The 26,842-nt window shown below is 39.0% G+C and overlaps 1 protein-coding gene across 2 annotated transcripts in view; it reads left to right on the top strand.

Moving 5' to 3' along the window:
- LOC149244666 (large ribosomal subunit protein mL101 (rPPR4)-like) overlaps positions 1-14,829 on the top strand; it is a 118,934-nt gene extending 104,105 nt beyond the window's left edge. For both annotated transcript variants that reach the window (XM_089374960.1, XM_089374959.1), the window contains exon 2: positions 13,340-14,829. In XM_089374960.1, the coding sequence (XP_089231086.1) occupies positions 13,340-14,584 (1,245 nt within the window). In that variant the 3' untranslated portion in view covers positions 14,585-14,829. The remainder of the gene's footprint in view (positions 1-13,339) is intronic.
- Positions 14,830-26,842: the final 12,013 nt, after the last annotated feature.

Raw genomic sequence — 26,842 nt, 5'->3', positions numbered from 1 at the left:
CAACAAGGGGGACTTGTTTTGCTTTTTTCTTTTAATGTTTGTCTTAGCTAGGCACTAGCGTAGAATAGGTGCCTAATATTCAAGCATATGGCCATACTATTGCTATGCATTTCATGGTAATGTTAAAAATTTAAGTAAAAGGATGAAAATGAAAGATTTAAGAATTTTTCGTTACCATGAAATGACTTGAGATGTTTGAGAGTAGTTTTGACCTCATTGGATTTCATATGGAGAAAGTAGAATTTTAGATCTCACTCAAAATCTAGCAGACTTAACAGTTTTCCAGGATTTCAGGATTGGGGGGATTGCAACACTACATTGGATTTTCTCATGTACGAGGGTATGGAACTAGTATTTAATCAAGAGCACCAAGCCCTCTATGTACCTTGATGTTAGTGATATTGGTTGTTGAACTCCTCTATCATGAGCCTACTAAAAAGAATACCCATCACTCAAACAAAATCTTGACTTGACATGCTATGATTTTTCTATCTTATTTTAATGCTTAGAGGGTGATATTGATGACAAAGATCCCAATATAGACAATGATTTTGATGATATGTAAGTATTTGTTGTAGCATAATTTTTTTTGGATGCTAGAGGCCATGTGGAGCTTGTTTGCTGATGTATTTTCGGTTTAGAGATAGATTGCACTTGGTGCTATTTTGGTTGTGCACCTTTACATGCTATATAAATGAGAACTTTTGCTTATTTTTGTATAAATGGTTTGGATTCAAATGGATGCACATGAATGTATATGTTTTTCTTTAAAATTTGAATATTTTATGTGTTTTTTGTTGACTGGTTTTTTGGTTCGGTTTTTTTACCGGTTTCTGTACGGTTTTGACCGGTTCCCGGTTCGGGGGGTCTACGGGTTCAATGACTGGTCCGATTCTGATAACTATGCACTCGATATGAGAAGATGAAGAGAATGTCGTGAGAATCAAGTGTTGAAAGAAATGTAACTAGGTTCGGTCTTCATAAATGTACTTTTGATATTTGTATTTATTCAAGAAAAGAAATATTATTTTTACAATATATGTCAATGAGTTTCTTGCTCACTGAAATAGGTCTAGCACATGTTAAAGTGCTATAGGTGAGTCAAATAGTCAAAAGAAAATATTGAAGACCTTAAGAGCATGTTGCACCATGTATATGTTTGTATAAGAGTCAAAAGAATATCTCTCCAAGCAAAGTCAAGTCTCCTCCAAAGCAAAGGCACCATCAAAGAAGCAATCCGAGCTATATATATGTCAAGTCGGTCTGCAGTCCTCTAGTCGGCCTAAAGGAGGGACAATCCTTTATATATAGAGGCTGTCCACTCCTCTAAATAGAACAACTCATATCTCTGAAATTAGCGAAGTAAGGAGGCAAGGAAAGGGTGAACGAAGGACGAAGAAAGCGTTTCCAAGAGTAGCAAAGGAGGAAGAAATACTGAGCCTTGGAAGTCTGTTCGAGGGCTAGTTACAGCCACACGTGCGAGGAAAGGAGCGCTGTCTCTGCAATTATGACATCAACAACTTACAGTGAACCATATCTCATTGTTTAGGGTTAAAACTAGGCCTACAAGGCCCTCTCACTCAAGTGTGGAAGAAGGCTATACAAGCGAAGGGAGGAGGAGAAGTTTAACATAGTTCTTGTGAGGGTATTCCCTCACACGTGCGAAGAACTAGGGTTGCATTACTGCTGCTCTAAGTCTGCAATATTTGTGAAAGAGAAGAAGGCTTGGTTGGGAGGCAACAAGGTCATCTCCTTAAGTTAGAAAGGCTCCATCACAAGCGAAGGAAGAAAAGGTTGAGGGTCATTCTAGAGTATACAATCTAAGGTCTCTACAGTTGCCGGAAGAAGTGCCAAAGGAAGAAAGACAAAGTGTTGGAAGGAGGAGGACAAAGTGCTGCAAGAAGTAATCTTGAAAGGGCTTGACTTGTGCTTGGAGGATATTCTTGTCAAGGGTCTAGGGTTTGGCATTGATCAATAAAAGCTTCAATAAGAGAAATTTACCAAAGGGTTTTCCTCTCAAGAGAAGAGAGGTTTTGGCCCTGGCAGAAAGCCAACATCTTGTGTTCTTGTTCTTATGTTTTTGGTAGCAGTTTGATGAAGTAGACACACATGCGTTAATAAGAAGAAGAAGAAGATTAAGCTAACAAGAAGAAGTAAAAAGACTTCGCAAATTGTTATCAAGTCAAGAAGAATCACACTTCACCTAATTGCCCTTGATTCTTCAACACTAAGGACAAGAAAATTCTATCCGTGGCAACGACGCCAAAAAATGTTGTCGCCCAAATTGTACAGCAAGATGCAACAATGCTCAAGACGGGGGCTGTCAGTCTGATCCCCATCCTCTCCATTCTAGCTGTCTCCCTACAATAGGCTATGGGGGGTAGTCCCTATGAAATGTGAAGATGAAAAACCCGTTGGCAACCAACAAGTTCGGGAGACACAACTGAATGGCCTAACAACTTGGTTAATTTAGCAAGTTTAGTGATTAGATTAGATTATTTTGGAAGAACAGTGCCTTGAATGGAGTCAAAATACTTGCTTTACGTGAATTATCTACCAAGCCACCAGATGAATAGTTGCTGCTTTAGGATGCTTCACTGTCCTATATGAAATGAAACACCTAAAACTAAGTGAAATGCAAGATCTTGGTTTATTTTAAATTAGATTTCTAACTGGGTCAATCCTTCCTCTCAACTATTTTGAAGCTAGTCTCTAGTGTAAGTTGTGAGAGAGAAACTGAGGGGAAGATAGCAAAGGCTATATTAACGATACCTCTCCTGGAGTTTTAACCACTCGATGCCTTCGACGCTGACTTTGGCTCTGACAACTGCAAGGTCACCGTGTTAACCACAAAAGAGGGTCTAGGCTTCCCAAGCTAAATGAGAAAGGTGGTCCTATCTCTCTATCAACCAAACTTATGCTTAGAGGTAAGTTAATTAATGCAAGACTAATCCTAAGATGCAAGTGCAAGGTAAGTGATTATCTTTATGTGGGATTGTTAAGTGTCTTAAGTACTTAGAGACAAATTATAATGATATTCAATTTAGAACAATGAAGTCCTTGACAATGTATAATGACAATCTTCACCAAAAGAAAGTGCTTAATAAACCAAATAGATGGCACCAGAGAATGTTATCAAGATCACAATAGACAATTGCTTATGAAATGAAAATAAATCCAATGTTTCTTTCAACAATGCCGGTTATATGATGATAATATTTAAACACTAGAAATTCTTTAGATTACCTCAAGATTACTCTTATCGCGATTATGATTACCAATTAAGTGCTTTTAAGAGTGACTTGATTTGCATGATTATAAACTTTAGATGTAAAACTCATTTACAAAACGCTAGTAAATGCACAAGAAACAATGTAACCAATTATCCACTTCTTTAGCAATGTGATAACAATGATAAGTAAGAATTTTCTTCAAAGACCAATGTCACTACATTGCTAGCTATTAATGAGAGAGAGAGCATTCACCCACAATATGTTTCTTTAGAGCAATAAGCCAATCTTATCCAACACTCACCAATTCAATTAGCCTTTTAGAGCACTTATGTCCAATGAGAATGCAAACAACGGTGTGCTTATGTATGCAAAAGATGCAAAAATGCAATAAGATGCAAGATGAGCCAGCCAAAAGACCAATGATTGCAACAGTAAGATAAACACCAAATGACACAAGAGGACACTTACTTAGGATGCCAAATATGCTAGGAGTGAATACCCAATACAAAGAGATGACTGTCCACTACTTTTCACACCACTGTTATGTTTATATCAGACCTTAGATTATTATGACAGTCCTCCAAAAATGATAAGAGATGCCAAGAAGTGCAAGCCCAATGAGTGCAAATGATATGCCAATTAGAAAATATGAATGCAAGCTACTTATTATGCCACTGTTATGTGATTTTATCACTGCTGTAGGTGATTCTAGATGGTTGTAGTAAAGATATCAGATCTTGAATATACCCAACTGTCCTTCAAATTTTACTTATATGCAATTGATTTAACCACAAGATTAGTTTTTTATGCCTTAGGTAATTAATTAATGAGATTAGGACTATTTTAGATGTGTTTATGCTCTGAATATACCGCTATCATAAAATGCTTTCTAATTATATATGAGAACATTGATGAGAATGAGAGATTTGAGAGGCAAACCAAGAGGTTGGCCTTATGGCCTTGTTTGATGGCTAGTTTGGATTCCAATGAAGTGTCCACCTGCAACCACAATGTTAGCTCCAAAATTGATGCAAAACAAATGTTAGAGACCACAAACCAATACAAACTCAATCAATCACTGAAGAATGGCTTGGATGAGGGCTAGAAGGAGGCTAATAGGCCAATGATAGGGCTAAGAGCCCAAGGGAAAGGCAACAATGAGAGGAAGAAGGCCTAAGAAGGCCACAACTAGGGAGAAGAAGGCTTGCGACAGAGGGAAAGAGGCCAAAGGGGAGGGGCTAGAGGCCCTTAGGAGGCCACGACAAGGCCAAAAAATGGACCGCGGCTTAGGAGGAGAGCCCTCTAAGGGGTGTGTAGGGGCATAAGGCCCTAAAAAGGGCTGCCGAAGGGGCTAGAAGGCCCAACAAGGGCACGACTAAGGAGAAGAGGCCCGCAACCTAGGGAAAAGGGGGCTAACGACAAGGGAAAATCCCTCTAGGAGGAAAAGAGCTGTGGCTAGGGTAATGAGGGCTAGCAGTTCACTGGAAAGGGAAGAAGGGGCCACAACAAGGCTGAAAAAGGTGACAACAAGGCCTTAAAGGCCTTGAAAAGTTTCGAAACCCCTGCAAACACAAAATTTTCCACAAAAATGCCAAAATTCGCTTCCTTAGGGTTAGTGTCTTCCTCTCTTGGCTAAACATTGAGCTTGGAAGGGGTCCAAGGGCTAGATCTTGTCTTCCTAGGCCTAGATTTTCCACAAAACGCCAACGAAAATGCTCAAGAAGGCTGGAAGTCACACTTGGAAGTGAAAACCCTTCAATCCTAGCCTTAGGGCTAGCTTCTTCAGAAAAATTTCGATCTCCTTGATGGCGTGAGGATTGACTTGCAAAACCTCAAATATATATAGAAAATTCAAAACCCCCAAAACACTAGGTGCTACAAAATAAAACAAGGGTTAGAATAATTTAAAATATTTATAAATTAAAATTATTAGCTCTTATTAGCAAATTAATTCTCTGTAGCCCAGGATCAAATAAAAGTTTTGATTTTTTTTTAAATAAATTTTATGGATGAATGATTTCGAAAGATAGACTAGCCAAAACCCTCCTACAAAATAATTTGTCACAATGAAAGCTTAGAGCCCAAACAAGGTCGACTCTTCCTTATAGTCTGTGAACTTGGAGCCAAATCTCTATGAAATCTTAAGATAAACTATTAGATCATATAGTGAATCAGATCACCTAAGATAACTCGTATCAATTGAATGTTGTTATCACAAAAAAATGAAATACCAGTTAAATATATTTCAACACAATATAGAGGATCAACACATAACTAGCACATACCACAGATCAACAGATAGAAGAACACCATGAACTGAACCTCATGGTGTTCTGATTACGAGGGACCATGCACTAAAATTATTCCCGAATACACTTTTACAAGACTTGATAAACACTAGGACTTACGTAAGACCTTGTCAACGGATTCCACTCTAGTTTTGGGGTTATAGTTGGAAGAAAAACTTTGTCGATTATGCGTGTTTACAAATACACATAATTCGGGGAGGTTAAAAAACTTCCTAGGATGAAATCCTTTGCCAAAATCAGAGGCTTACCTAGGTGTTGCTACATAATTAAATGGTCATACTAGCATCATTTACAATAGACCTCACAGAAATTGGGTTTACAATGATGAATGATGACAACTGATGACTTTGATCTTCGATTTTTTTTCCACTTCTTTGTACTTTGCTTTCTCGGACTGTTGACAAAGTGTGGTCAACGGACTCCATTGCCCTTGAATATTGGCACTGATCTTCACATCTCTCCATCACTAGTATTTTGTTCTTTTAGTAAACCCAACTTGATCATTGCGGTTACTTGTGATATCACCCTGTTCCTTATTGCTTATGTCCTAGTGATTCTTTAGGTAAGCTTGCAACCCCCTAAAGTTGGAGGAGTGTTGGCCTAAGGAGGCAAAGGTAGGTTGCTAAGATGGCAGTGGGTGACCTATTGAAGTTCCACTTGGATTATATAGTGTGGATTGGAGCTTTTATCATTCTAACATACAATTTGAGTGGTAATAGGTGCCTTTTCCCCTCCGTTAATATCCTTCTTTACACTTTTGTCCTCTTCAACATTCAAAACCTTCTCATTAGCTATCAATACATATATAAACTTATTTAGAGGGGTATTCCCTTTTACTTTCAATAGTTCCTTGCCTACACAAACCTCCTCTACCAGGGTTTGAATTAATGTATCCCCTCCCCTCCTAACTCCTTCAACATTCTCTTGCTTATCATTTTCCAGCGAAATGGAAAGGATGCACTGTACAAAGTCACCTCAAGATTAAGTACTCATCTTTGTTAAAATTTAAATACTTCGTCTGATTTATTTTACCCAACAATTATTTGTACCTAGAAAATTATTTTACTGCACAAATAAAATTTTGAACTATTTAAAATAAATACCATGGTATTTCTTAACTTCACAAATAAAATATAGCGGAAAAATCACAAAAAAATCAGCCACAAGAACAATAGAAATTCGACCCAAATCTCTTTTCCTTCACTTATATTAAATTTGGAAAATCTTGGGTTTTGACCTAGAGAAAATTATTCAGAGAAATAACAGTTGAAGGGGCACTTGTAACTTGGCTCCCTTGAAATTATTACTACTGGAAACTCAAATGTTGAACTGGAATTGGCCCCAAGACAAACTTGGGCTCCTTGGAATGCTCTCGGCCCTCTCTCTTTGTTCACGGCCTCTTTGGCAATCGTACGACCCACACAACTATCAAATTGACCCAAGGAAATAACTTGGCCTCCCCATCAAATCGACCCCTCATCTCGGTCCTCTTCTTGCTTGGATTCCCTTGAATTTCTCTGGAAATCCCCCCTAGCAATTTCTCCTCAATCTTCTTCAGTCAACTAGAGCTCTTGCCCTCCTCTTAAGAGAATCACTCTCTCAAAAGTGCATAATTGTGTCTTCAACTCTCCATTAGATTCACTTTATCATTTCATTAAGCAAATAATCCCTAAACCTAATTTCAATGGCTAGGATCAGATCCTAAGCCTTTCCTGAGATCAATCGTTGAGATTAAATCTAAGCCACTTAAATAATTTTATTATTTATCCTTAGAACCTTTGTTTAATAGTCCAAATAATTATTCTAATTATCGTACTTTTCCTATGGTTAACCTTAGGAAATAAATAATAAAGTCACTTACTCTACCAAGCAAGCATCTAAAGGGGCAATCAAACTTCTTCTACATGCTAAGACACCAAGCCAGTGCAAAAGACCTTCTGTAGTTATAAATCATCAACAATATTTCTTCCCTTGATCTTGTTGAGAAATCAAGGGCAGCTAGATTAGGGTGATTTCTCTTTACTTTGATAACTGCTAGTGATGTTCTTTACTTAACTTTATGTACTTGTAGTTAGCTTCTTCTTTACTTGATTATTATGGTGTTCTTATCATCAAACAACTACCAAACTATGAAGATCAATAGAATAAGAGGACACAAGATATATGATACTAGCTAGGGCCAAAACCTCTCCCTTGAGAGGAAAACCCGCAAGAATTCTTCTCTTCTTATAGAATCCTCAAATGACGAATTCCAAGACCTAAGACCCAAGATAAAAACCCCTCCAAGACTAAGTCAACCTTACCTTTGATGAGCTTGACATTCACAATGCCAACCCAAGTCAAACTGTTTCAAAACTGCTGCAACTTCACACGTTTGGACCTACAACTTCACACGTTCGGACCTGCAACTTCTTGACTGCAATTTTCGACTTTACTGCAGAAACCCTAGCTCACATGTGTGGGTGAAATATGTCTCCTTCCTTTGCTTAGAGATATTTCTCTTCCTCGATAACTCGACTTCCAAACTTGATCTTATGAACCCAAACTTCAACCTTAAGTGAGGACTGCAATTTGCTGCAACAAAAGTGTGCCCTAGTTTTCGCACGTGTGAGAGATGGAGGCCCAAAACAGTTTTCTGAACTTCGATTTTTCTTCCTTGAACTTCACTTGCCTTTTCAGTCTTATTTCTCCTTATGATCGAGCTTCTTTTCTCTCTTGATCGAATGTTTTGGATGCATCTTCAAATGAGGTCGAGTGCCCTTTATACATATTCTTTCATGGAGCTCGAATAACCCTAATGAGGTCGAGTTCATTACTGTAGGCTGACTTGTCTTCTTGCAGGCCGACTTGGTCTCAGAGGGAGAGTTTTGACTCTTTGACTTACAATAAATTCTTTTTACATGATACAAGATGCCCAGTAGGGTCTTTTACATATAACAATGACTCTTTGACTTCTTTGACTCTATGACAAAGCCCTAGAAGCACACAATGGGTGCTTGACCTAAAAACAATTTGACCTAGTGCATGAAACCCATGCTATAAATAATAATAATAATTTTTCTTTCTCTTTTTCATCATATACAAAAATCAAGATTATATAAGACATCATGAAGACTGAACCTAGTTACACATTTCAACAGATCTAGATGCACTTTTAATTTTGATAGTGTAAATTCCATATCTAACCACATGAATTCCACAATTGGAGAAGATTTGGACTTAGGGTCTGACATATAATCAACCTCTTCCTTGTCCAACCTTTATACCATCTGATGCCCTAAACCTCCATGAATCTCCCTTCATGTTCATGGTGGTTTGGGCTACTATGGATTTCAGGCCAATGCAAGCCTTTGGGATGTTTTCTAATTCGTACAACAATGAGGTCCATTTTTTATTTCAGTTTCTTAGTTTATCTAAGACACCTCTAGCATTTTAACCTTGTTTTCTTTTGAGGATAGTTTCCATTTTTTATTGTTCACTAATCAGTTGATTTTGTAGATCTTGCTACCAAGACAACCTTTTATAACTTCCATAGAATACCCTGCTGCCCTAATTTCAGGTCTGCAATTTCCTCATGAGGTGAACTCACCTCTCAGGGAGAATAATCCTTTATGTTCCTTGCCATCAAGCCTGTCCACTGGCTTATTATTTATACTTGTCCTTCAGTTGCCTTGGAGGCCCCTTTGTCCTCCAAGAAACCTCCAACTCCAAACTCAACGTTAAATTAGAATATTAAATGTTTTCCTTGGGCACAGAACCCCATCACTTTGGGTACAAAGCCCGCAACTTGGGTGCATACTCATACTTTATGGGCTTTTCTCTCTCACAAGCCTAACACCGAGGGCATGTGAGAGTACCTCCCAATGCTACCCAATTTCAACATTGTATTTGTCCCATCTAATGATTAATATCTCCTTTATGGTAGCAATGAGCATACAAACGAGGGTCCCTCTCTTGAAGCACACAGTTCACCAGAAATTTTGATCGACATGCCCAATTCTTTCCAACATGTGGTTTGTTCCCTTATAAACATTCCAAACATAGGCACGTCCATATGACAAAGTTGCAACAAATCCACTAGTGGCTCCAATATGAAAGAGACGACTCACTTTGACACCACTAAGCCTCATAATAGTTACAATGCTCATTCCTTTTTCAATGGTGGTCTGTCTTCATGTTTTCCATTGTGGACTAACCACCATGGAAATCAAATCAGCTCCTCATGTAACATAAGTGTTGTATCATGACACGGCAGGAAGCAAATCTGGTTTCTTCAACCTTTAGAAGGTGGGGCTTGACAAAATATCTATACATTCCTGTGCGTGTTGGTGGTTTGTGGTACAATTTATATTTCTTTTGCTTCATTAAAAAGTTTTCTTATCCATTCAACTCTAACAACAATAGCTTTGGAAGCTAGATTCAAAACTATGAACCAAAAAATATGGTCATTGTTAGAAATCCACGCACTGCAGATCTGGTCTATGCCTTAGCTAGGAAACATAAACACACTGAAGATGCCTAACTTTAAACAACTTTTTCAGAGTGGAATATATCAACAAATAGATCAATGCACAAGACTTTATGGCCCAAACTTATTTATTACAATTCCATTAATAAGCATACACACAGGGCTCTCCTTCCAGGGATCATGGCCCTTTACAATCCCTGTACAATGCCTAATATACAAGATCAATCCTTTTGACCAAATCGTAGGGCTGGGGCCAATTCTTTTAGTCTCTCATCTGCCCAAATAAAACACCTAGATAACAAATCAACTTATCTGGCCAGCCTGTTGTCCTTTGCAGTCAGTGTCCTCAAGCCTTCTATCAGCACTGGCCTGCTCCTTTAGGCCCCTAGCAAGTCCTCTGACCAACTGGCAACCTTGCTGCCCTTGTTTTCTTTTACAACTCTAGACTTGGGTCTGCCCTCCTGGCAGCCCTAGACAAATCCACAACTGTCACTAGTTGCTGCTCCTTTAGCAGCCTTCAACCAGCCTTAAACACAACTTGCTCTAGTAGCACCCTGTACTAGCCCTCAGCCAGCTTCCTGAGCAATTGTCCAGCTTTGGCCTATCTTTCCTGGCCTTAACGGCTCTCAGCCTTCCTTACTTTGCTGCTGCATACCCTTGGTTGTATTGTGTAGGCCTTGGCCTACCGATCCCTGTTATACCAACCCTGCAGCCAGCCCTAACAGAGCTGTGGTTAGTCCTTGTTGCGACAGAACCAGGGCTTGACCCTCCTTTTCTAGCCTCGGCCTTCCTTCTGGCTTGCTGCAGGTGAACTATTTTAGGCCTGCAGCCTATCCTTGGCTGCAGCCTTACTTCCAACCCTCCAAAATCAGCGCAATGGTTGCAATACTAGGCTTGCGGCCTTGCGACCTCTGTGGCTTGTTCCTCTCGCTGCAACTGCTGCTTCTACCACAGAACTTCAACTAACCAACTCGCCCTCCTTTGCTTGCTGCGACCCTTCTTCTTTAGCTGGCTGTGTCTCCTTAGCTGCCCTCTTCTACAAGAGAAGTCCTTCACCTCTTGTCAACTATAGCCTCTCCTTTGGCCTTATTTATACTTGTCCAAAGGGTGTGAAACCCCAAGTGGTGTCTCCCTTGGCCTTGCTGGCCGATATGAGCGACTTGACACAACCAACTCATAATTAAATTAGAATTATAAATGTTTTTCCTTGGGTTCTAATCCCAATCCTTTGGGTCCAAAACCCCAAACTTAATACCACAAAGTCCCCAAGGCTTTTCCACTCAGAAATACCTTTCGAGCTATCAAATTTCAGCATACCTGCCATTAATGATTGTTCCAGTTGTGTTGCATTACTGCATTGTATTTCTTGATTTGCATAATGTTTAAAGGGCCAATGATCTCAGTTGTTTCTGTAAGTCTCATCAATCCGTTCAATGCTTTTTTTCTCACCTGAAGCATCAATTGCTCTCAAGAAGTATGGGGCTGAAGGAGACATGACCATCAAATTTATCAAGGGTGTATTTGCTGTATTAATCTAGCATCTCAGATAATGGAGACGCCACTACTATTCTAATTGGATTGCACTAGTTTGAACACTCTCCATCACGAACTCCCCTCTGGAGAAGGGTGGTGTGTACTTTTTCAAAGTTTGGCTCCTTGTTAGCCCTAGGGGCTTCGTTGACCGTTCTAAGCATGTCTTGCCAATAGGGAGGCCTATATATATTGAAGGGGATTCCACATGCATACATGGCATCATTGGCATAGGCAACCCTTCCATGTCTTTTCCCTTCTGCAAAAGTAAAAAATTCTGGCCATGGCTCTGGAGACTGGTGTATAATTTCTTCAAGGCTTCTTCCATGATTTAAGAACTTGATGCCCCTTTCTTGAAGCTGCAAGAGCATGCTTGCTGCCCCTCTATTCGTTCTTTGGCTAAATGTGCATCATTGTGCTCCTTTCGAAACTGTGCCACATCCTTTTGGTTGATATTCTTACAAAACTCATCTCTATTGTTAGGATCCTAAAGTAAATGTGATTTGACTTTATATATGACCTTGTAAAATTTGACTTGCATTTCCTGCAATTTCATAAGCAGATTTCACCTGACTTTTCCTTCTTCCCAATTTTCAGGACATACTTCCAAAGATAATAATCAATGAGATATTTCTGTTGATTTTCTTCTCTTCCTAGTATCCCTTCACCACTACTTTCATTGTGGTTTTTAAATGATCAGAGACTCTTTGAAGCATGAACACGAGGCCATGGGAGGAACATAGGAAGATAAGGGAGAAATAGAAGAAATAAGGGTTTTTGAGTGCTGTTCTGTCTGCGGATAACACTAATTCCTCTTACCCACAACTAAAACTTGTCTACAGGTACTTGCAACACAAAAGAAACACCCACACCTGCCAAGTTTGCGAACTGTATTGTCCTCTACCCTCCAAAGTTGCGGTTCTTCTCTTCAAAGCTTGAAAGTGAAAAATGAGACCTGTCCATTTACCCATTGGTTGTGGGGAGGGCATGCGGACCCCCTGTTCCCTTTCTCTTCAAAAGATGCAGGCCAAATTTTGTTTTTTTGTTTTTATTTTTACTTTTGCATTTTGTGCAGGAAACGTCTCCTGCAGCAAGGATGTGTCTTGATATTTGGGAACGTTTCCTGCATTTGTTTTCTGTTTTTGTAATGGATGTGGAAGCAAGAAAACCTTGCAACAGCAATGGGAAATCCACTATGTATCAGCAAATCTGTGTTTCCAATCTGCACCAGAAATCAGATTGCCGCTCCTGGGTGGCACATGTGTAACTCTTTGCTTTATTGGTTATGAAGGAGAGTGTTCCCTGTCACCATATTCTAGTTCTGGACATTTTTGGCTACTATGGTATTTTTAGAACTGAAAATTAAGAGTTAACTCTGTTTCAGGTAACTGGTATACTAATATGTAATTGGCTGACGGTGCAAGGCTTTGTTATCAAATTCACCAGTTTTCCCCTTGCTGTTTTTCTTCCTGTTGATTCCTTATTAACCTTGACTTCTATTTACTGTCATTTGTTGGACATTAATAAAATTATCTTATCTTTATCTTGTATTCTTATCTATACCCTGGAATTTTAAAGAGAATTGTGATCTTTACTTTGTAGTTGGACATGCATTACAGAATAATTTTCTGGCGTTAGTCAATGCCTTGAGTTTAAGACTTATCTGATTTCTCACTATGATGTATTGAGTCGTGTTAGAATACAATATTCTTTGTGGATTTGACATCTGCAGGTTCATAAATTACTTGTAGTATTCCCTATTTTCAGATCTGTATATTTTGACTGCATTATGAATACAGGTTTCAGAGTGGATGGATGGTAGTGGAGGGCTTCGGTTGGGTTTATCTGACTTGGCTATCCGCTTGGACTTGATAGCTAGAGTTCGTGGCATAGATGATGCTGAAAAGTATTTTATAAATCTCCCTGAGAGAGCAAGGAACCATAAATCATATGGTGCACTTCTGAATTGTTATGTGAGAGAGGAATTGGTTGAAAAGGCAGAGGGAGTTATGGAAAAGATGAAAGAATTAGATTTTGTCTTGAATGCAGTTCCATACAACAACATGATGACTCTTTATTTTAAAATAGGTCAGCCAGAGAAAGTACCTCTTGTTATACAAGAAATGAAGGCCAATGATGTTGTGCCTGACACATTTACTTACAACATTTGGATGAAGAGCTGTGCTGCTATGTCAGGCATTGGTGCAGTGGAGAAAGTATTAGATGAAATGAAACGTGATGGTAGAGTTGGTGCTGATTGGACGACATACAGTAACTTGGCTGCCATTTATGTTGACGCAGGGATTGTTGCAAAAGCAGAGTCTGCTTTGAAAGAAATGGAGAAAAGGATGCCTCAAAAAACACTTTCTGCTTATACTTTTCTTATTACCATGTATGCTGGTATCCACAGTACAGCTGAGGTGCATAGGGTATGGGGAATGATAAGGCAAAGATTTTCTAATATGACCAACACAAGCTATATATGCATGCTTTCTTCATTGGTCAAACTTGGAGATATGCAGGGAGCCGAAAAATGTTTTGAAGAGTGGGAATCCGATGGCCTAAGTTATGATACCAGAGTGCCCAATGTACTAATTGATGCCTATATCACAAAAGGAATGATTGAAAAGGCAGAGTCTTTTCTTGAACACGCTTTAGAAAAAGGAGGTAAACCAAATTTCAAAACATGGGAAATGTTTGTGGATGGATATCTAGAGAACAAGCAAATGAATCGAGCTATAGAGACCATGAAGAAAGCTATTTTAAAAGTTAAAAATCATGAATGGCAGCCAGCTCCTGAAAAGGCACTAGCCATTCTTAAGCATTTTGAAGAGTTAGGTGATGTTGATGATGCAGAGGACATTTTCAAAAGGCTGAGAGGTGTTGATCATGTCAACACAGATACTTATAACTCATTATTACGTACATATATTCAAGCTGGAAAATCTCCTTCTAAAGTTCTTCGACGCATGAAACTGGATAAAATTGTTCCTGACATGGAAACTGATAGGTTACTTAGACAAATTGGTGAATTTGAATTGTGAAAGATTCCTTTAGCCCTCATGGTTTTGGGCCTTTACTGAAGGATGTATATTTTTCTTCAGCAATTACATCGGAGTGGTTTTTGCTTTTCCTGAAGGTTGCATGTTGAGCATTAATTTTTTGATGCAATAATCAAACACAGTTTTTAGCATGCTGCAGTAAATCGGTGATGAACAAGTGACATTTTATGTAGAATGGTGGCAATTTGTTGTGGTATTTGCCTATTTATGATGATTCTGTTGAAATCCCTTATTGTCTTCACCCTTACTGTCAAAAACGACAGCAGTCCCAATTTCTACTGAGAACATTACATATAGTGCACCAGATTCTGAAAGATAATTAGTTGTGTCTTTGCCATGGTTTGGCATTTGTTCTTGATTTAGCTATACTCCATCTTCAAGGAAAAAAATTGTCAACATTAAACCCCATATATTTCACCACTTTTCAAGCTATTGCATTTGTTTTGTTATATAGAACTACTGGTGAATGTTTCTTGCTTTACCTTTGTGAAGTTTATCTGCACACCATCTTTTCTAGGCTTAGACACTTTGTTTCATATTTGCAGTTTGTCAATTATGATTATAGGTTCTTTCAGGAAAATAAAAATCATTTGATAAAAACAACTTAGAATCAGCTAATTGCAGATATGTTTATTAATGGTCCAATTGTGCTGCAAAAGCTAACTCAAGTTTTTCTTTTTTGAAAATGTGGCTTATGTCACATCAAATAAACACCAAACTTACAACATATAGATATAAGAGCTATAATGGTTAGATATGAGAGTTGCATTGAAAGCCTCTTCCTATGAAAGCTTAAAAGACAACATATAAATTTATGCCCCATGGGGACAAGGAGTTCACATCCTTTCTGAACACCAGTTCTAGATTTAATATTGGATGGCAAATTGAATGCCAAATCATTTTTGAACACTCTATTTCCCCAACAATCTGTGGGATTTGTTTCTTTGAAAAGTAGTTGTGCACCATCTTTTGCAAATGCAAGTAATAGCATTCTTGTTTAAAAATTTCCAGGTTACACACCCAGGGAAAACTTTTGAGCACTTCCTCTCATTTTGAGGATGGTATGTAGGGTAAATGCTAGAATCTTCAGGTACAAGGCTGTCAACAACTAGGCTTGAAGCCATTGCAATAATATACATGTTAAGAGCTCAGCATGTCACTCGCGGGAATTGAGTTCAGGTGGGGAGGATAACAACATTCCTCCAAACCTCCCAAGTTAAACCCAATTGACAAATGAGAGTAATAATAGCATACAATCACATTATTTGCCATTACTCTCCGCAACAATTAAATGAGGGGCCCTCTCCAGTTTAGGGGGACTGAACAAATAAATGTACAGTGTATTCTGCTTGAAACCATGCCCAGAAGGTCCCAGCAATTGGACACCACCATAAGACATGCCTTACTGTTTCATCTTTTTGATAGTGGACAGAGAATGGATCATAGGGGTTTGCTTTACTGGGTCTTGCTTTAATTGCTAAACCTTGATGGAGCATCAACAAGCCCAATACTTCATATTTGAATGAGCTTTGTGATTGCTAGAGAATCTTGCATCTCTTTGGCACCTTTCCTTAGAGACACTGGTCCCCCACTTCCCATTTAGGCAAGGAGTAATAAGGGTCTCATGTCTGTTTGTTATACAAGTCCTTGGTACATAATTGAAGGACTTACCATTACCCCATTTTCATTCCCTCCAACACAGCCACAAATACTGAATACTGATTTTGAAGCGACAACTTTAAGACCGTTTTGCACAATTAGAAGGCTTGGTTTGTCAGATTCACTGAGTTGTTGAGCATGATTCGTATCACTCCATGATACATGTATGTCAGGCATTGTAGGAATTTACAGGGTAAGTTCCTCAGAAAGAATACCAAAAGGACACCGCTCACAACCAGATCTCAAATCAATACACCAGTATTTTTGACGTGGTTAAAACCCTCAGAGTGCAAGGAGGGAAACAGTCCACGGCCTGTCCCAACGTGGGTACAGACAATTTATTAATCAAAGAATGAAAATTTACATAAGCTTCTCTCATGCACGGATTACCCGAACAATGACCCTCCATGCGCTTTAAATAGAACTCATGGACCAATCGGGTGTCAAGCCACGGATCAAGTGTCGGTAATACCGAGGTGAGAGTGAACCGTCGGATCACTACATATCGTGACCGTCGGATTGTAAGTTACAAAATGTACAACGGTAAAGAAACACACTTTACCTAACTCTAACCTAACTCTATACTAGACCAAGTTGAACTTAACTATATCCTATGTGTCGGAATATCCTAACATCCCCCCTTAAGAACAACTTGGGATAGGATTGAAGGATTTACAAATATGACACAATAGGAGAAGGAAGGAGGCACTAGAGCCTATCCCCCCTTAGAGACAACTTCCTGAACTCCAAGCATATATCGAAGTTTAGTGAACTTCGCCTCTGTGAGAGCCTTTGTGAAGATGTCTGCAACCTGATCATCTGTTGGACAATATTGCACTTCAAGAACATGGTCATGAATGAGCTTTCTGATGAAGTGCATGTGTAGTTCAATGTGTTTGCTGCGCTGATGCTGGACTGGATCTTTGCATAGCTGAATGGCACTTTGATTATCACACCAAAGTGTGGTTGGATGCTGCTGCTCAAAGCCAAACTCTGATAGGATCTGACGAAGCCACAAGGCTTCCTTACTAGCTTCCACGGCACCACGATACTCTGCTTCTGCTGATGAAAGAGAAATGGCAGCCTGTTTCTTACAAGCCCATGTAATAGGTCCTGAACCAAGAGTGAAGACATAACCGGCAGTAGACTTCCGATCATCAAGGTCACCAGCCCAATCAGAATCAGTGAAACCAACTAACAGAGGAGCTGCTTTGGCACTGTAATGAATCCCAAACTGTACTGTACCTCGAACATAACGAAGTATTCTTTTAGCTGCTTTCCAATGACTTTCACGGGGGTTTTGCATAAAACGAGCAACAAGGCCAACAGCAAAGGAAAGATCAGGACGAGTATGGGTTAAATACAAGAGTTTTCCGACAAGTTGACGGTATAAGGTAGCATCAACTTCAGGAGAAGTACAAGAGACTGAAAGTTTGACTCCAGACTGAAAGGGAGAAGTGGCTGGCTTACAGTCTTCCATGTGAAAATGACGAAGAATATCACAAGCATACTTGGACTGGGAAAGGAAAATACCCTCTTGGGATTGCAAGACTTGAAGACCGAGAAAATAGTGTAAGTGTCCTAAGTCTGTCATTTCAAATTTCTTTTTAAGGCTGGACTTCACATGGTTTATAAGGTTGGGATCACTACCAGTAAGAATAAGATCATCAACATAAAGAACAAGGATGATGAGAGAGTTGCCCACTTTCTTGGTGTAGACAGTATTGTCAGAATGACACCTAGAAAAGCCAGATTCTAAAAGAAAGCTATCCATTTTGGCATACCAAGCTCGAGGAGCTTGCTTGAGGCCATAAAGGGATTTCTTAAGTCGACAAACGAGGCTGGAGTCTGTTTGTATGAAGCCAATGGGTTGTTCCATATAGATTTCTTCCTGCAAGTCACCATGCAAGAAGGCAGATTTAACATCCATTTGATGGACTTCCCATTTTAAAGAGGCAGCAAGGGAAAGAACAAGGCGGATAGAGTTCATTTTGGCAACTGGAGAGAAGGTTTCAGTGTAGTCAATGCCTTCAACCTGTGAAAAGCCCTTAGCAACTAGACGAGCTTTATGTTTATCAACTTTCCCATCTGGTCCATACTTGGTTCTGTAAACCCATTTGCATCTAACAAGTTTGCGTCCCTTTGGTAGAGGAACAAGATCCCATGTATCATTTGTCATCAATGAATGATATTCTTCATTCATAGCTGTTTCCCAATGTGGATGGCCTGAAGCTTCTGCAAAAGTGTCAGGATCATGATTTACTGGAGCTTGAGCCAGTAAAGAAGAGGCTCTTTCAAACTGAGAACGTGTACGTCGCTGATCTGTAGGATCACCGGCAAGATCACCTGCTGCATCCCGAGTAGCACGGACCCATCTTGGAAGTTGAGGATCCTGAGAAGGTGGGGAAGGATTATCATCCTCGCTTTCATCATCAGAAGAAGAAATGTTTTCAAAGATAGAAGAGATAGGAAGAGGTGGCACATCCGCCGGACTAGGCTCGCAGGCCGATTTATTTTCATCAAATTTTACATCTCTTCTAATGATAACATTTTTGGACTTAAATGGAATAAGTCTATAGCCTTTTACATCTTCAGAATATCCAACAAAAGTACATTTCTCACTCTTAGGTTCTAAGGCTTTATGCTTTTCATCTGGAATATGGGCCCATGCTTCACTTCCAAACACACGAAAGTGACTTACATCTGGTTTAATGGAACTCCAAGCTTCTTCTGGAGTGATATTCTCTAGAACCTTAGTAGGAGTGCGATTGATTATATAATTTGCACAATTAATTGCTTCGGCCCAAAAACTAAGACTGAGTCCTTTAGATTGCAGCATACAATTAGCCATTTCCTTTAAGGTGCGATTTTTCCTTTCAGCTACACCATTTTGTTGTGGAGTGTATGGAACAGTATGTTGCATTTGAATTCCATTTTCGGTGCAAAAGTTGATGAATGCATTTTTAACATATTCTCCACCATTATCAGTTCTTAGCTTAAGAATTTGATGTCCAGATTGTTTTTCAACGAATGCTTTGAAGGCCAAAAAGGTGGTAAATACTTCGCTCTTGAGTTTTAAGAAGTATACCCAAGTGCGTCTGGAGAAATCATCAATGAAAGTTAAGAAGTACTTGCAGCCAGAGAATGAAGCAACAGGAAGAGGACCACATAAATCACTGTGCACAAGCTGTAAAGGGGCTGAGGCGTGCCAAGAGGCACGTTTGTCAAAACTGTCCCGATGATGTTTTCCGAGTACACATCCGGAACAAACACCATCTTTGCAAGATACCATAGGAAGACCTGTCACCATGTTTTCTTTACATAGATGCTGAAGGGAGCGATAGTTTAAGTGACCATACCGCTCATGCCAAAGTTTGCTCACTTCATCATTATGAGCAACAAATACTGAGGGAAGATGGGATGACCCAAAGTTGTGAAACTTATACAACCTTTTGGAATCATCAGCAAGACCAGTAGCTAGAATCTGTTTAGGATCTTTTAGATCCTTGATTACAACATCATGAGGTGAAAATTCAACAATTTTACCTTCACCTGAATGAGTTATCTGATAGACAGATAGAAGGTTGCAGGATAAGTTTGGAACACATAATACATCATTGAACTGACCATTGTCTAGATGAACAGTTCCAGTCCCTACAACATTAAGAGATCTATCATCACCAACATATATATTTTTGGTGTTACAATCATTTAAAGAAGAAAACATGGCTTGGTTTTTGGCCATGTGACAAGAGGCTCCAGAATCAATGAGCCACTCATGAGAATGAGAAGAAGAAGAAGATACATTTAATGCATAACCAGACTGAGATGATTGACGATGACATGCAGAAAATGCCGTTCCGGAAGTTGAAGTTGAAGTAGGCTCCAGATGGATGTTATGTTTCTTCATTGCGGCTTCCAAGGCTTCCATCTTCTTAAAGCATTTAGATTCTAAGTGGCCATCTCGATTACAAAAGTTACAATGTCTGTCAGTCTTCTTCCATTTGTTTTTATTGGTCTTGTCATATTGCTGAAATGATCTTTCATCTTGAGGCTGAGTTGGTTTAGGACCATTCCTTTGAGGATAAGACTTCTTAGGATTCTTTGAATTTGGTTGCTGCTGGGCGGCTAACGCTTTCGAGGAAGAGTTTCCAAGATTAAGAAGACCAAGGTGTAAGAGTTTTTCTTGTTCTCTTATTAAGGAATCACAAAAGGAGTCAAAGGAAGGGGGCTTGTAGTCTTTGCCTTGACAAATGAAAGCTTCCCTGGTAGAATGGAAAGTGGAAACAAATACAGAGTAGGCTGGTCCCAACTTAGTAAGGATGGAATAAATAAGGTTACCATCTTCTTTCTTAACTTTAACACCTTCCAAGAGATATCTAAGGGTCTTGAATTTGGACAAGAAATCTTCAATGCAAGAAAAATTATTAGGATCCAAAGTAAGCAACTCATTCTCAAGTTGATGGGCTCTAATTTCATTTTTAATCCCAAAAACTTTAGCAAGTTTTTCTAATGCTTCATGAGGAGTTTCAATTTCTGCAATGTGGAATCTAAGATCAGGAGAAACAGACATTCCTATCAAACCACGTGCTTGATCTTGTCGATTTTCCCATTTTTCGGCCTTGTCTTCATCTTTGGGTTTCTTCTCTTGGTCTGTGGCTATTCTGAAGAGACCTTTACTTCTAAGTAAATCTCCCATGTAGGCTACCCATTGGAAGTAGTTAGTGCTGTCAAGAATGACTTGGCATGGACTTTCCATTTTTTGAAAAACAACTGAAGCTGAAGATGCTGAAAGTAAGTGGTCCAATGGATAGATCTCGAAAAAATAGGCGGTTTTAAAAAAAACGGCTCTGAAAAAGGCTTCCGGATGAAGAAGTTATGGCTTTTTGAAAAAAAATTGTTGACGTTGCCGGCAAAGTGCGCGAATGTGCGGGAATGAAAAAATCCGCCCCCACAAAATGGAGACTTGAACCCAAGACCTCTACTCTCTTAAAAGGTCTTTGAACCAATTGATCTATACAAAATATTTGAGAGAGAGAGAGAGAGAGAGAGAGGGGGGGGGGGGGGGGGGCCTCGATTTGCGTGCTTGCCTTGGGAAGACTCTTTTCCCCTACAAAACACAAAACCCAAAACTCAACACGAATATCCAAAGAAAAACGAACCTTACGGCTCGAAGTTAGCTTTAGCCAAAAAACTAGAAATTTTAAAAAAAATCTCAAAGTTAGCTTTTAGCCGAAAAATTAAATATTTTTCTCAATGTTTCTGATTTTCCGAGATCACACTAAGGTGCAGGGAAAAGAGCATACGCATGAGAAAAATCCTTTCTTTCTGTTTCTGATTTGCCCAGATCGCACAGAGTCGCAGGGCAAAGAGCATACGCAGAAATGAAAGGTATAGATCCGGAAAAAAAAAAGGCTAAATAAACCGAAACCGAAATAAGCAGAGAGAAAATGACAGTAAACTGCAAAAAAAAACACTGTATACCTCCCGATCTGAAAAATGACGCAGCTAGGGCTACCGGAAACCTTTTCGCGTGAAACGAAAGGGGTTCCTCACTGAAACAGATGCTCTGAACGCAACAGAGCAGTCCTCTCGGCCCGAAAGCAGTCAGAAACAGCAGATCTAGGAAACGACAGCCGCATGCAGTTCTACCGGCTTCAGATTTGGATCACCAACGGACGCGGCCCTCAAATAGCTCTGATACCATGTAGGAATTTACAGGGTAAGTTCCTCAGAAAGAATACCAAAAGGACACCGCTCACAACCAGATCTCAAATCAATACACCAGTATTTTTGACATGGTTAAAACCCTCAGAGTGCAAGGAGGGAAACAGTCCACGGCCTGTCCCAACGTGGGTACAGACAATTTATTAATCAAAGAATGAAAATTTACATAAGCTTCTCTCATGCACGGATTACCCGAACAATGACCCTCCATGCGCTTTAAATAGAACTCATGGACCAATCGGGTGTCAAGCCACGGATCAAGTGTCGGTAATACCGAGGTGAGAGTGAACCGTCGGATCACTACATATCGTGACCGTCGGATTGTAAGTTACAAAATGTACAACGGTAAAGAAACACACTTTACCTAACTCTAACCTAACTCTATACTAGACCAAGTTGAACTTAACTATATCCTATGTGTCGGAATATCCTAACAGGCATGTTGTGCCCTATTCCAAAGATCTCCTGAATATAAGCTTTTCCTGGCAAGTCTCTACCCAAAATAATATCATAATAGGCCACAATGACCCCAGGGGGATGGAAAGTTTTAGATGGGTCTGGATGGTAGATCCCATCCATTTCTTTGACCCTCATACTCCCTGGGAAGAACAGTTATAACTGATTTCCAAGCGGCTCAGAGGCTCTTCCGGACTGTTGAGCCTGAGGTATCAGCCTTTGCATTTCCAAGGCCATTGCACAGATTGAATGCCCCCCTGGTGCCTTGAATGTGTTGGGCTGATAGCAAACAGTGCTTGGCTAAAGCATGCAATGAGGACTTTCCAGTGACCCTCCCGATTATCAACTTGTTGCAAGGAGTCTTCCCTGAGCTATAATGGTTGTAATGCTTAGGCCCCTTTTTTCTTTATGAATAGTGCAAATATCTAAAGCTGCCAAGCACAATGCTTTAACCACTCCCCCACCTTCTTTTCCCAGAGAAAACTTCGCAGCACCATTTCTAATCATTTGTATTTTGCCTGTGAAAGGAAAAGACAAACCCTGTAGTAAAGATGCCCTGTTGCCAGGATACTGTCTTTTACTATGGGTTTCTCTGTTAAGGGAAGATTCCAATTATGCCATGTTTGGATTTTGTTTCCAAATTCTTTTGTCACCCACCTCCATTGCTCTGCTGAAGAAATTTAAATTCTTTTGTCACCCACCTCCATTGCTCTGCTGAAGAAATTTTTATTCCGAAGAAATACCCAAATCCCTGATAATCTCAGCCTGTGGTATTATTCTCCACTTCTTCTCCAGTTAGGTGGATCATCTTGACCAATAAGAACAACTTCGGGCTTAGCCTCACTCACCAATGCCTCCAAGGTTTTAGCAAAGCTATCTAGACACAGCTTGTTGCCTTCAACGGAGGGGTCATAGCTGAGGGTTCAAAGTTGAATCATCTACAAAGTGCCCATTAAGTAATTGGTCACCTCCTGGTGGGGAAATTCCTTTGATTTGCCTCTGCATTCTAGCTGATTCTAGTAAATATCCAAGGGCATCTGCAGCAGCATGTATAAGTAAGGGCCTAAGGGACACCCCAACAGATAGATTGGTGGAGTTGGATTGCCTCAGCTAGAGTTCCATTCACACAGACTCTATCTGAAGCCATGTTGAAGAGAGTTGCTGTAACTCTGGTGAAGAAAGACCCTGCGGAATCCGATTTAATCCTAGAGTAGTTTTCTTGTATGCAACCTGCAGACTGTATGATTGCAGACTTATAATGACCTAAACAAATGGCAAAACTCAATTCTGTGAAATACATTTGCCACTTTAAAAGGGCATGCAATAGAACAGAAAAACACACATGGATACTGCTTTATAATGTAAAAGCTTTCTTCAAATGTTTGATACTGTTGTAAGATTTACTTGGCAATGGTGCTAAATATTGTCCCTTGGTTGAAGCCTATTAAGGCACATGGAGGTGCATGTGGACTGTGGGAGCATTTATTTCAGATCACACATAAATGATGAATGATGTCCAAAAAAGAGTAGATCCTCTAAGTGGGGATTATTCATTACACCGGCACCATCGTATATTATAAAATACACATTATCATGCTTCATATCATACTTTATATCCCTTATGTAGGAAATACGATGCTTCAACATTTTCCTATCCAAAATTATTTTTTGCATTGATTCTTTTCCATTTGAATTTTTTTTTTGTTCTTTCTTCTGTATGCATTTCTTCTCTTAGAGAATTTACTTTACATCATCAGTGATCTTGACTTATGTAAATCTTATATGAGTTTTAACTAAGTCAAAAGATAATTTCCTTTGCAATAACATATTCACTTAACATCTGCTTTAAGAAAATACCAATTCAAGTAATTGATAGTTGTCTCATGACATATATAAAAGTTATATAAAGAAGCACAAACAAGTTTCCCCTTACAACAACATATTCACTCAATGCCTTTTTCAGCATAGGGACACCATCGTATATCATTAAATACACAATATCATGCTCTATATTCCTTATGTAGGAAATACGATGCTTCAACATTTTCTTATCCAAAATTATTTTCTGCGTTGATTCTTTTCCATTTGAATTTTTTCTGTATGCATTTATTTTCTTAGAGAGTAACATCATCAGTGATCTTGACTATGTAAATCTTATATGATTTTTAACTAAGTCAAAATATATTTTCCTTTGTAATAACATCTTCACTTAACATCTGCTTTAAGAAAATACCAATTCAAGTAATTGGTACTTGTCTCTCGACATATAAAAAAGTTATGTAAAGAAGCACAAACAAGTTTCCCTTTACAAGAACATATTCACTCAATGCCTTTTTCAGCATAGGACAGTTACGAATTCAAATATTTAGCAGGTGTCTGTCAACAGGTTCATCTGGCTGAATTTAAGATCTATTATTCTATGCTGCTAAATATTTGCTAGCGGATGACTTACATTGGAGCCTTCCCCACCAAAGGCTTTCACTTTTGCAACTAGTCATATTTTTATCTCCAAAACTCAACTTAACATGTTTCCAGGTATCTAACCCGTCACTGAGTCTGCTCCTGACTTGCAAACCTTAACAACTGATTCAATGGCATTCAACTCAACAACATCATCCTTCCAAGGTGTGATAATCTGTAGCATTTTTCTCGCGTTATTGAGACAATGGTTAGTCCTTTTGAGTCTCTCATCAACATCTACAACTTTGACCCCACACCTCATAGACTGAAGTGTCATATGTGATGACCTCCCGGGTATGAATCTACAAAATAATTTGGTCAAAAGATCATCGATGCCAATCTAGGTATGTGCTTTATTAAACGTGCTATCTTAAATGCAAGGTAAACGAAGCATAAAACCTATCTACAAGGAAGATGATTGCCTCATGTTGGAGGGGTACCATCTACCAAGCAACCATCTGGTGTGTCAAGCCAGGAATGAGGGACAATGTCCAAATAACTCACTTATGGAGAAATGGATCTTATTGCCTTGTCCCTTTTCGAAGAAGTGCACTTTTACCACATCTAAATTTAATTATAAAAGCTTTCACAATTACATCATCCTAATTTGAATAAAGGACAATTTTCACTTGAAAAGGAAAAACATAAAGAAAACAATGCCAATTATGAGCCATTCTCTGCTCTTATCATTTCCTATCAGCTTGCTCAATTCCATGGGTCCCGAATGGAATTGGAGTCAATGTTGCAGACATCGGAATTGGTATAAAATTGGGAAGGGTTTGAAAAACCAAGAAAAGGGGAAAATATCAATAAAAATCAGTAAATATTGGCAAAATCAAAATGCCACCAAAACATTGATAAAAATTGGCAAACATTGGCTAGGTCAAAAATTTATGATTTCGAGTTTTTTTTTTCGATAAAATCAGGGTGTTTGCAACACTTTGGAGTAAAATGTTTCTCCAACAAGTTCTGTTGATTTTCTATGGAAACTATGATATCATATAGCTATCTTAAACACCAAATAAAAGCACTTTGAATATGAAGGTCAAGGAAGGAATTATAACAGCAAAACCTACATCCTCCCTAAAGTTCAAATAAACTATGCAATGAACAATAAAATCTATCTACAAGGAAGATGATTGCCTCATGTTGTAGTGGGTACTACCTTAACAACAATCTGGTATGACAAGCGAGGGCTAAGGCATGATGGCAAAATAACTCACACTTATGGAGAAATGTATTTGATTGCCTTGCTCTTCCGATGAAGGGTAATTTTTCCATGTCTAGATTGAGTTATAAAAGCTGTCACGATTACATGCAAAATTTTGTTTTGAAAAATATAAAGAAAACAATGCTAAGTATGAGCCATTTTCTGCTCTCATTGTTTCCACCTCACCTTGTTCAACTCCATGGGTCCTTAATGGACTTAGAGTACAATGTTTCATTTTCCTGTGAAAGGCAACTTTCTCAATGTCTTTCTTGTGCTTGGAAGATGTGTGTTGTTGGACCTGCTCGAAATTACTAACTTCTTAAAAATGAAAATCTTTAAGATAAACCTTGAAAGTGTTGAAGGGTTCAAAATGTTCAAATTCTTTAAAATCTTTTATTCTACTTTTTTACAACTCTATAAAAAGGTAATGACAAATGAGTGTCTTCACACTTCACATGCAAATTTTAAAACAAAAACTTCGTAGATCACCTTGGTCCTGCTTGCCTGTTACCATTTTATCTCTTTACCATTCCATGCATTGCCTCAATATACCTCAACTTCAGTGAGAGACATTGATGATTAATACTAAGAATTATACTAGACCCAACTTATGGGGACACCTTGCATGCAATAATAATTGCAATTTGAGTTCATGTCTAACTCCATTAACTTTTGACTAGCTTTGGTGAATTTTATCACTTTCAATGGAATATGAGGATGCATGTTCT

The sequence above is a fragment of the Pinus tabuliformis genome, chromosome 8 (assembly GCF_031772625.1).
Source record: "Pinus tabuliformis cultivar Carrire ecotype Pingquan chromosome 8, CPIR1, whole genome shotgun sequence".
Taxonomy (NCBI): domain Eukaryota; kingdom Viridiplantae; phylum Streptophyta; class Pinopsida; order Pinales; family Pinaceae; genus Pinus; species Pinus tabuliformis.
This window is presented reverse-complemented; position numbering and strand designations above follow the sequence as displayed.